The sequence below is a fragment of the Octodon degus genome, unplaced genomic scaffold (genome assembly GCF_000260255.1).
Source record: "Octodon degus isolate 3935 unplaced genomic scaffold, OctDeg1.0 scaffold00077, whole genome shotgun sequence".
NCBI classification, from domain to species: Eukaryota; Metazoa; Chordata; class Mammalia; order Rodentia; family Octodontidae; genus Octodon; species Octodon degus.
This window is the reverse complement of record NW_004524653.1, coordinates 11,568,958-11,580,759: the sequence shown is the minus strand read 5'-3', so window position 1 is coordinate 11,580,759 and position 11,802 is coordinate 11,568,958. Positions and strand designations below refer to the sequence as shown.

The 11,802-nt window shown below is 43.9% G+C and overlaps 1 protein-coding gene across 1 annotated transcript; it reads left to right on the top strand.

The window, feature by feature from the left end:
* Positions 1-2,418: 2,418 nt before the first annotated feature.
* Wfdc13 (WAP four-disulfide core domain 13) lies at positions 2,419-11,346 on the top strand. Its single transcript, XM_023720678.1, has 4 exons — positions 2,419-3,868; positions 6,356-6,503; positions 7,635-7,699; positions 10,877-11,346. The coding sequence occupies exons 1-3, from the start codon at positions 3,781-3,783 to the stop codon at positions 7,669-7,671; spliced, it is 273 nt and encodes a 90-aa protein (XP_023576446.1). The 5' UTR covers positions 2,419-3,780; the 3' UTR covers positions 7,672-7,699; positions 10,877-11,346.
* The last annotated feature ends 456 nt before the right edge of the window (positions 11,347-11,802 follow it).

Here is an 11,802-nt window from a genome sequence, read left to right as displayed (position 1 = left end):
AGGCATCTTGGAGAATATTCCTGTACTAGTGCTTACAGGAGACAGGAGGGGTGGGGCAAGGCTCCTCACAGTCATGCTCTGACTGTATGTGGTCTGAATCAGATTTACTGCAGGACACAGAAATCTACAAGATTAGCCTACAGTGGCCACCCACAGAATCAAATGCAGAGGACTGTGAAAGACCTGCTCATGCACTAGAGATCTAAAGCCAAAACTTGGAGCCCAAACAAAAGATCCCCAACAAACGACTGAGGGGTCTACACTGGAAAGTTGAAGGATCTGCACTAAAAGCCAGAGATGATGCCCAAGACAAAAGTGAGGACTGGAGCATCTCCCAAGAGAACAGCTGTAGCTCCTCCAAGGAAAATGAGCCTCAAAGACGCTCTTTCAAGGAAATCAGCTGAAATCCTTCCCTCTCATTTTCCTTTTATACCATTCCAAACAGTACTCCTCCTTAAGTAGGTCTTCCACACCCAGAATCATGCTGACTCAACTCAGCTGTGCATTTCCCACAAGGTGACAGTCACCACCACAATACCCTTACTGTCCACCCAGCACCATTGTTGTCTATTGATGGTTGATCCTAAACTCTTTCCAAGACCTTTTTGTTCAAGAGCTGCCTTGGCAGAGATGAAGATGAACCTGAAAGAACCAGTGGGGCTTACTGAACTGGGAAGAACAATCTTGTTCTACTCTTCCCCTTCCCCTGTAGCTATAACTGCTTGTTCTGGTACAGATAAGACTGGCAACTGTGTTCTGTACACAGAGGTTATGTCATCTCAGGATTCAAAAGGCTTTGTCTCTTTTTTTTTTTCAGAACCAGGGATTGAACTCAGGCCCTTGCACTTGCCAGGGAAGCACTTATTCCACTGCACCATCTCCCCAGCCCCTCTGTCTCCTTTCAAGGCTAAGTGATTAATTGCTTAGTTTTGTTTCTGAACCCTTGATTATCCCCCCACTTGGTTCCTAAAACCACCCCCCCAGCCAAATGTATAAAACTAGAACCTTTCCTTTGTATTAATACCCAGCACTTTGAATATGGGTTCAGCTGTGTTGATGTGCATGTAAATTACTGGAAATAAATCCCCCTTTTCCCTGTTGGTCTCTGTGATCCCTTGGACTCTGAAACATCATGAGACAGGTCAGCAGCTCTGGTCTGATGAAGGAGGTTTTCTCTTCTCCTTTCTCTTTCACTGAATGGCCCGGCAAAGGGCGGTGTTGAAGCAGAGCACAGCACAGTTGGCTGAGCAAAACTTACTTGCCTGGATCCTCTTCACATTTCACACCATGTCCCAGATGACTACACATGACCCAACCTTGGAAGAGCTCCAGGATCATATAAGCGGGGCTATAGAAGGAAATCCACACCCCAGGGATTGGTTTCCATGGACTAACAGTAAGATACCGGCAACATCCATGGTCATCTTGTGCCAAGGAATCCTTAGCATATCAGCAAGGACCACCTCCCTCCCCTTACTTCAAGGATCAAAAGAAAAAGAGAATGAGATGATACAGGAAAAGATTGGGAAATTTGGGAACATCCGTTTAATGGAAGGCACTGACTCACAACACGAGCCGCAACATGAGAGTGGCAACACTTGTGATGGATAGGTACATAAAAGTGGTACATGAAAGCATATCTCAGGCTTCAGGTAATGGAGAAAAGTAAGCAAAACAGAGCCCTTATTTTGATCAGAGATAAGGAGATGATCCTCTACTCCTATCAAATGCTATTACTCATTTTGGCCTAGGATATGTCATGGGACCTCCCTGGATTCATAATCCCCATTGTAAAGAAACACTAATCTGAATCTCAGAAGGAGACTTGTAAGAGCAGGTAAGAGGTGGTCAGAACTAAAGAGGGCAGAGGTATTTGAGATCTTCCCTATTCCTACTCCAGGTTCTGCCCCCACCTGTCTCAAGCTTAGCCTGGTCCTTCTGACTCCAGGATGAGCAACATTCTCCTCAGCATCAGCAGACCCTACCCATGATCAGTTTTCACCCTGGGAGAGCTGGTTCCATGAGCAGAGCCCCTCCCAGGGCTTCAGGAATGCATGGGCCAGGGAAGGAAGAGAGAAACACAAATAAGAGTGGAGACCTGAGCACAGGAGAGAGGACACTTGTGGAGAACATGATAGGTTCTCAATGATTGTAGCAATGGAAATAAAAGAAGCAAGTTCATGGGCATTTGTTCAAATTCACTTGACAAGGACAAGGGTGCAGATGATGTGGAAGATGGCCTTCCTGTTGATGTTCTTATACTTGTGACTTAAAGTCCCCCTGCCTTGGACAAGATATCCTGTCTGCATCTTGTACTATGGATAACAACTAAGAAGATAACAATGCACAATGTATTAATTATTGAAACTGTCTTATTAATCAGTTTTGAAACTGTTTCATTGCTATTTGTTTCTTAATAAAATAAAGAAATAAAAATAAATTTTTAAAAGTCCTCCTGCTTCACATACTGTATCACTGTCTGAATAAAGAGTTGGGGGAACAGAGTGTACAGCCCACCCTCCAGTCACAGGAAGCTCCTGCAAATGTTCCTGCCAAAGGGTGAACTGCATCTGATATTTTGACACTTTTTTGAAACATAAGCAGTGGTGGCTACATAGATCAACTGTGGGCAACTTCTTAGAGCCTGGATTCTCAAAAAGGAGCAGAAAGGGTGCATGGAAGCATTGCCTAGAAAACAGCCTTCTCAAGCTTAAAGCTCCTCCAGACCTCATGACCCAGGACCCACTCACAATACTCCTGGACTTTTCTGGAAACTTCTTTTATGCCTCTTGCCAAAACCTGGTGATCAGTAGTGTCTTAAATCCTATGCCCTCCATTACTCTCTCACTTCCCCTATAGACCTCAGTGCCTGTGCTTCCTGGGCCATCCCATAAAAGAAGAGTCCAATATTACTATTGAACTATGTGTAGGCAAGAGACACAAACTGTACTTCATTTCAGCCATTATTTCATGTAGGCCCTCTATTACACCAATTTATTCTATCTTAACTAGTAACACAGTTTAAGCATAACGAAACTTTTTTCTCTTTGGCAATCCTTATATTCTGGATTGGGTGACTGATGGAGATGCAGCTCAAAAGAGACTCTTATTCCCTGCCTGACTTCATGGGGGCCTTCTTGGCACAGAAGAACACTAGGTTTCTTATTCATCTCTAACAAATTTCTTCTGTGGCCTTGGGTGGAGCCTCTCTCTGCAGAGTAGAGTAATACTAGTGTACTGAAAGCTTAAAATGAAAGCAGACACTTAATTGACTGGTTTTTATTTCCTATAAGCAGGAGGGTGGACTTACTTAAGTACTATAGCATAAGTCAGATAAGAATTCAAGCCACTAGGAATAAGTATAATATAGTTACATCAAATCTCTACAGTGGAAAATTATTTCTAAAATATTTGAAGAGATATAGATAAGCTATGTAAGATTGCAGTGTAGCTCAGTGGTGAAGCACATGCCCAGCATGCCGAAGGCCCTGGGCTGCATCTCCACCACTCTAAGAAAAAGAGCCCTGTAGAGATGAGAGGCAAAATGAAGTTAAGTTTAGAGAGGTAGGGAGGAGAAGTGGATTCAGAAACACCAACTAGCCTTGTAATAGGCATGCATGGGAGGTGCTTGGGTTCCTGCCAGGTCCTCTTAAATTGAAATATACAGAAAAAGACAGTGCCTGCCTGCATCCACTGAGGCTCTTTCTCTTCTCTTCAAAGCTGTGCCTGGTCAAGCCAAGCTGCTTTTGGCCAGAAATTACCTGCTCGTCTAGTGGCACCATGAACACTGTGCTATTTCTCCAGTTCCTGCTGGTTCTCAGCCTCATGCTGCAGCTTGTGCCTGGGAGTCCCAGGCAGCGCTTTCTGAGTATGTGCTGGGTCTGGTCCTACGGGAGGGAAGCAGAGGAGTAGAGAATGAGGGGACTGGGTCTACAGTAGAGAACACATTAAGAAAAAATGAAATGTCATGTTCAAGAATCCAAGCTTTATGTCAGTGAGATTTAGGTTTGAATCTCTGCTCTGTTTGCTAACTATGTGACCCTGGATACAGGTCTGGGCCTCAGGTTTTATCTTCAAAATGGGTGTAATAACCTTAAGATAGCTGGGAGGAAAACCTGAAGCAACGCATACAGACAGAGATCATCCTTGCAGTGAATGCTAGCTAAGGATCAATTACAATAAATACGGTGGCTGCATACCCCAACTTATTCATGCTTTCCCTGGTTCTTCCACAGATTACTTTGTCCACTTTTCAAACATTAACACAAAAAAATTAAGTAGGATTCAAGGTGAAATCTACAACAACAAAAAAATGGCCCTAGAGGATATTTTGGGAAGAAGGGGAAGGAAGTCTTAGGTTTAATTTCATATTCTAAAGATTCATAGGCACTGGAATTACCAGTGGGTAGCACCAGTGGGGCAGTGTAGAATCCACCTCAGCAGCCACCATGCTCCTGCTCAGCATGCCAAAAGCAATAGTGCTGACTTTGAACCATAACCTTAGAGAAGAACCTTCAGGTATGCATTCCTCTGAGGGGAGAGCATCTTGAGAATATTTGGGGCACAAAAGATGGACACGTCTACTCACTTGTGCTTCTTGGGTGACTAGATTCTGCTCTAGGAGTTTGAAACAAGCATCCAGCTGCCTGACTTGCTGAGAGGGGATAAACAACCTGCAAGACGGCAAGACTACTCAGAATAGAACTACTTGAAAAATCAAGGGCACCATTTTGAGGAGAGACACAGAGAAGGTCTCTGAAAGTTTAGTGACAGCTGTGTGTGAGACAAGGACAAGACAATGGCAACCAATTCAAACTGCAGAAATGTAACTTCTCTGAGAACTCTGACTTGTGGCCTCATTGCTCACACTGCTCCACTATACACCATGTTCATCCTACTGAGGGCTGATTTCCACCTTGTGCCTTCCACTCTCAGTTCTGGAATAGCCAAGTGATCTCTGGTGACTTGTCTCTACCAAAGTGTCAACATCTTGGATCTTGGCTTCCTTCACCTCATTTCTGGTGACCTCATCTGTTACAGTAATAGCTGTAATCTCTCTCTCTTTGTTTCTTTCAAATCTTTGTGATATCCTATAGATCTTCTTCTAACTACAAATACTTACAGAAAAATAAACCAGGAGTTGGGCAACAGATGTCTTACTTAAGACTATATCCCCAAAGAAAAAACAAGTGATGAATACAAAACTTAGAACCAGGGTGGGAGAAGAGGTTAATAGGCCAATGCTTGTGTGTAAGAACTTAGGAACAGGGAGGAGACTGGAATGGAGCTCTCAGGATAGGATCTCCTGGTGGAAGTGGATCTTAGGTGGAAGTGGAATACATGAGAGTGTCAATATGATGATGTTTATTCTTCTCTATTAGTAGAAAACAGAGGCATGCTGGATGCTGGGCTGCTCATCAGGAGACACCAGTGGCAAAGGAGAAGCTGAATTATTGTACACTATTTTCAAATTCCCTCCCTTCTCAACATGAAGGAAGTCACCTCTAGAACTCATCACTGAGCTGGATCCTGGCTCTCTGATCCAGTACTGTTGGGCTGCTTTGTGGCCTCCATCCTTTAGCAAAACTTATTTTCCACCTACTCTTCCTACACTGGTCTATGTTAGACTTACCAGAGGATAAACGATGCTATTCATGAGAAGCTATACAACTTGCTCAGATCTACACAATGCCAATGAAAAAGGATGTATGTACCCTTACTTGCTCAAGCCACACTGAACATTCATACACTTAGAAAAAATGCGGGGGCTGGTGAGATGGCTCAGTGGTCTAAAGCACTACTTAGAACAAGCTTAGCAAAAAAGCACAGGGACCACTGTTCAATCCCCCAGCACTACATGTCAGCCAGCCCGCCCCCTGGTGGGCTGAGCTGGCCACACACACACACACACACACACACACACAAATAAATAAATAAATAAATAAATATTTAAAAAAAAGAAAAAATGCGGGCCAGGGAGATGGCTCAGGGGAATAAGCACTTCCCTGGCAAGCACAACGGCCTGAGTTCAATCCCCAGTTCTGCCAAAGAAAAAAAAGAAAAAAGAAAAGAAAGAAAAAATGCAACGAGGTCTATGGAGACCCAACATCTGACCTGCAAAGATAGAGGATGAGCATTGGGTTCAGGGTCCTGCAAAATGTAGTCTTTGAACGAATATCCAAGGAGTGGTTCACTGCTCAGAATGCGGAGGGAGACAAAAACTAAAAGCAAAATTTGATTTCCCCCTCCCAGGACCACCTAAGAGAGCTGAGGGGCAGCATCCCTGGGCTTACCAGCTGTGACTGTTACTTGGGCCTCTGGTTTAGGCTCTTCTCTTCCCTGTTCTCTGTTCCAGAGTACATCTTGGAACCTCCAACCTGCATATCAGATAATAAGGGCTGCTACATTTATTGTACACCTGAGGGATGGTGTCCACCTGGATTCCAGTGTTGTACTGCCTACTGTGGGATAATCTGTTCAAAAAACAAACCAAAGCGCAAAAAGTAAGCAACGTCTCATGCCCAACCCTGACCCTAGGGCTGCTGGTCAGATTCAGAAGAGCTCTCTGTCCAGCCATTATGACTATTCTTTTTCTTTTCTTTTCCTTTTCCTTTCTTTTTGGTCTCTTTACCTCTATTTCTTCTTTATAAGTATTGTTCTTCAGAACTTTCTTCCATGCCAGACTACAAAAATCCTTCCCTGTCCATGACAGCATGAGTGGATCTCTAACTATGCCTCTCTGGACACATCCACAAAAACCTGCATCCACAGACCTCCCCTCTCCTACAGTCTGCCTAAACATTATACCTGGAGCTGCCAGTGTCACTGAAACCCCACAGTAAATTTGCTTTCTGCTTTTTTCTCCCTTCTTTGACCAGATACCTCACCCCCCATGCCAGTGTTCTGGGGCTTCAGAGGCCCAGCTCCAGGGAAGAAGCAGAGCTGCTGCCTGAGCATAACCATGGCCCCCAGTGTGGGCAGTGGGGGGAAAGGACACTCAGCTGCTAATGAGGCGTCTGGTTCTAACCTTGCTCTTCAAGTACATCTTTCTACCAGCTTCAGTGAGGCAATGCTCCTCTGTGCTTTTCTTTTTATGAATAAGTTAGGGACTCCATTTTCCAACTTGCAAATCCCAGCCCACTGAAGTCTCAAAAGATGCACAACAGGATACTAAAAACTTGATTATCTTTTCTTTACCATATTTCCTACCCTGAACTGAACACCCAGTGGATGAGACAATGTACAAGGTGATGCAATATAGGCTTCAAATCAACCATGGGAGCTCCAATCTGGACTCTACCGCTTCATGTCTGAGTGATTCTAAACAAATCAATTGATCTCTCTCTCTCTCTGGGTATGTGTTTCTTTCTCCTTAAGAAGGGAACAATAATAGATTAAAATTAACAATGGCACAGACTGAGCTATAACATCATTCACCAGCCTCAATCACACAAGTGCTGGGATTTGAGACATACATTACCATACCTGGCTTAGTACTTTAAAAGTCTGTGCTTCCTACAGCACAAATCAGATTCACAGTCTATTCTCAATGAGGAAAGTAGTTAAAAGTACAAGTTTTATTAGCAAGAATAAAAATACACAAGATAATATTTGAAAATATTTTTCTTCTACAGAGATAAAGATGAGGAATTCAGGCAGCAAAATATCTGATAATCGAGACATCTTCCTCAGAGCATTTGTAAGTATGGAGTTTGCCTGACTTTACTGGTGAAATCTCCCAAGGCTGTTCCTTTTCCTCTTCTAACTTCTGCAGGGGACAAATATTCTCACAAGTCAGAATATTCTTGTCAGTGGCCACAATGCCTCTTCCCTTACTCTCCTGATTCTATTGTGTGTATCAGAAACAGGTACAATGCAGGTTTAAGTATAGAATACAGAGCACCACGAAGAAGCAGAGTCATGGCCAAGGGGAGTCTCAGATCTGAGGCAAGCAATAAACTCTTCCAGCCTCAGGCTTGACAATGTCCTGGGCAGCCAGTCAACTGAGCCTGCAGGCTCTGCATGACTGTTCCTCTTTGCAAAAGCCAGTCCTCTCATGTGAGAGATGAAGAGAACACCTTGCCTTGGTATTTTATGAGGATAATACAAGGCCACACGGTTGGAAGAGCCTGCTCACAGTAAACACTCCGTGAAGGTTAGAAGCTTCCAGTAACACACATAATGATATCATGCTGGGTACTGATTGTTCCTTCTTGCAGAAAAGAGGAAGGATCATCTTGTTCACTTGCCCAGTTTTACAAGAATGGTGAACAGAATGGATTTCCCTGTAACTCCCAGTAAAAGAAAGATAATATTCATAACTTGGTGGCTTTTGTTTCAGTGTCTACAAATGACTGAAACTTAGGTCCTTCTACTTATCCATCTGATGTGCCCAGGGTTTCCAAATTACAATGTGGTTTTTGGGCTCAGAGTTCCTTTACTGGGCCAGGGAGATAGCTCAGTGGCATAAGAGCCTGCCTTGCAAGTGAAAGATCCTGAGTTCAATCCCTGGTACCAAAACAAAAACAGGGCCTAGGAGATGGCTCAGTGGAATAAGTGCTTCCCCGGCAAGGGCAAGGGCCTGAGTTCAATCCCCGGTTCCAAAAACAAAAACAAAAACAAAAAAAAAAAAAACAGTTCCTTTACTGACCTTGTACAAAGAGAATGATGAATGCAGGTGGAGGCCAATGCAGTGGGGTAGGTGCTTTCACCCCTGCCCAGGCCCTGATGGGCCCATCATGTTTACTTCCTGCTGCTCCTTGGATGCAACTGACTGCTCTACCAAATACTGCCCAACCATTAGTGTGTCACTGATGTTAGATGGTCCAGGTCCTCTGCATCAAAAAGATACAGAAACCACAGTAACCTTGTACTCTAGTCCCAGGTGAAATGCTAACTAATGGGGACAGCTTCAGCTATATTTTGAGTGCAATATCAGGTTGAATGACAGTATAGTGACTTACATAAAGTGATTGTAAGCCCAACTGCAGTGCTTTGCCCATGGGCACAAGACTTCATTTTAGATGGGTAAATCATTGCCCTGCACTATGGGAACAGGCACCCCTGCTCCTGTGACCTTCTGGCAGGCTTCAGTGAGACTGTGCCCTTTCATCTAGGACATTAACTGTCATATCTGGTAGATCCTCATGCCCCTGGGTTTGTTCTCCCAGAGGCTGCAGCCCATCCTCTGCACACTGGCTCCCCTGGATGGCTTTTCATTTTTCTCTTTGTTTATGACTGACCAGGAGCATGGCTGGAAGGCTTAGATGAGGCAGGAGACAAGAGTGCTAGAGAGGACCTGGGAAATTGTTGAACTGATTCCCAGAAAGCACAGTGCTGATCTCGAGGCCTCCTGGAATGGAGCAGTAGAGGCCCAGGAAGGCCTTGTCACATTCTTCTCTGCACCCTGGGCTCTGGGGAGTGCGGTCAAAGGCTGTCACCTTTTTTTCAAGCAATCATTTAGGCCATGTCATGCTCTATCCCTTCGGTCATCACAGTCCCCACAATAACAAGTTCACATAGAACATAGACTTGAAAGACTATGTTTGGCCTCCACCTGATGGTATAGTTAAAGTCAAAATCCAAGGCTTGAAATGCCTAAAAATATTTTTTCCCAAGAGATCTCTCCTACTCATGCCATATTACATTAAAAACTTGGAAACTTCACCAACTCACCATGAACATAATTGGCAGCTCAGCTCCCTTCTGCCGAGCAGCTTTTGTGCCTTTCCTGTTCCACCAAACATTTCCATGGATACTCTCCTCCTGCCTACACCTCAAACCTTATCACTGTTCACTCCCTTTCATACTTAAAAACTTCCCCACCAAGTTTAGGACCCCTCTGAAGCCCACATGCCCTCTCCCCTCAACATGCTCCCCCTAATTCCCTGATGGCTCCTACTCATGCCATATTACATTAAAAACTTGGAAACTTCACCAACTCACCCCAAACAAAACTGGCAGTGCCCTACATCTCCCCTACCATAATCTTTGTTGCATTATATTCCAATCATTTTATTATTTTCTCTGTCTGAATTACGAGTCCCTTAACAACAATAACTGTGTCTGGCTTTCTTTGCCATGAGACTCTAGCCTTGCAAGTAGGAAGAATATAACTCAGCCTTTTCAAGTGGAGGTAACAAGAGCTTCACAAGAAGATTAATCCTAAAACTTGACAAGTTATTCTTACCAAAAAAAAAAACTTCACTGAGCAGTCCAGAGTCCTGCAGACATCAGTTGCCTACTTTACTTTTGCTAGGTGCATTCAGAATCAATTTATAAAACATTTGTAAGCCTGGCATAGTAGCACACACCAGTGACTCCAACACTTGAGCAGCTGTGGCAGGAAGGTAGTTTTGACTTTGAGGCCATCCTGGACTACATAGTCAGTTCAAGGTAATCCTGCACTATGTAATGAGATTCTGTCTCAGAAATACACATACACACAAAATTAAACATTATATTAATTTTTAGCTAATTCATATTTGCTTCTGGAAACTTCCAATAGATGGCAGGTAAAGAAGCTTAAGAGTCTCTGTTCACATAGAATATTAGCACAGTAAGGGGCTAAGGGTCCTGGCTAGTCTGAGACACAGTCCAGATCTGCCTGCTACCTTCTAATCCTTCCAGCCATGTCCTCAAGATGAAATATAATGACACATGGAAAGCAAAACACAAAGTTGGCAAATTGTCTAAGAAGGTTTGATTATGATTCATGTCTTGTTAATCTTTCTTTCATCCAAAATTCTTATTTTATAAAGTGATAACAGTTTACATTCCACTATAAACTCTGTGTGAGTAGGTGGGTGGATGGTGGGTGGGTCGTTGCCTGGCTCTCTGACTGGCTCATTGGTTGGTCGGTGTTTAATTTCCCTAGATTCCATGTTAAATAACTGAAGTTAATGTAGACAAGTGCAGTTTCTCTGATCTTAAAATATCATCCTACAAGAAAACAAGTCATAGTCATGGGAAGTACTGCTTTTTTGGAAGAGAATGTGATTAACTCTCACAATGAAAGATCTAATTTGTCAGCAATCCCAAATCCTCTGCTAAGCCTCTGTGACTGTAAAAAAGCTCTGCCTCTAAATGGTGTGATAATCTAGTCCCATAATTTTGCTTTTCTTCCAATTGCATTGCCTCCAGTGAACTTTTCCAAGATAAATTTATCACAAGCCCATTCCCACACATCTCTTCTCTGAGATCCTTCAAATCTGGCTAACTACTTCATGATTTGTAACCCAAAAGGAAAGACTGTTCAGAAAAATCAATATTCAGGGCAGGGGAGATGGCTCAGTAGAATAAGTGCTTCCCTGGCAAGCACAAAGGTCTGAGTTCAATCCCCGGTTCCACAAAAAATAAATAAATAAATAAAATAAAATAAAATGCAACATTCTCTTAACAACGGGCTTAACCTGCCATTATTGTACATACTGGCCACAAGAGGCTACTGAACTGTAAATTTATATTAATTACAATAAAATAAAAGGTACCTCCCCACCCCTCCCGCCGAGTAGGAATTTCTGCCGACTTCCGGGAACCCCCAGACCCAGTCCTAGCCCAGGTCCGGTGAGTGTGTGGAGAGCTTCCTGCTAACCTGCGCCGGCAGGACCAGTCCCAGCCAAGGCGCAGCATGGGCCGGACCCTCTCCCACCCACTCGGGCCGCCCCCCATCACTCCACCTAACCTGCCCCACCACTCCTGCTGAGTAGGAATTTCTGCCGAGTTCCGGGAACCCCCAGACCCAGTGCAAGCCCAGGTCCGCAGCAGGAAGGAGCTGAGCACAGCAGCCAGACCTAAGCCAGA

Excerpts from the sequence above, each read along its gene's own strand:
- Wfdc13 (XM_023720678.1), top strand. The coding sequence starts at position 3,781 with ATGAACACTGTGCTATTTCTCCAGTTCCTGCTGGTTCTCAGCCTCATG. Across the intron at positions 3,869-6,355 it reads TCCCAGGCAGCGCTTTCTGA|AGTACATCTTGGAACCTCCA; the intron begins GTATGTGCTGGG and ends TCTCTGTTCCAG. Across the intron at positions 6,504-7,634 it reads AACAAACCAAAGCGCAAAAA|AGATAAAGATGAGGAATTCA; the intron begins GTAAGCAACGTC and ends TTTCTTCTACAG.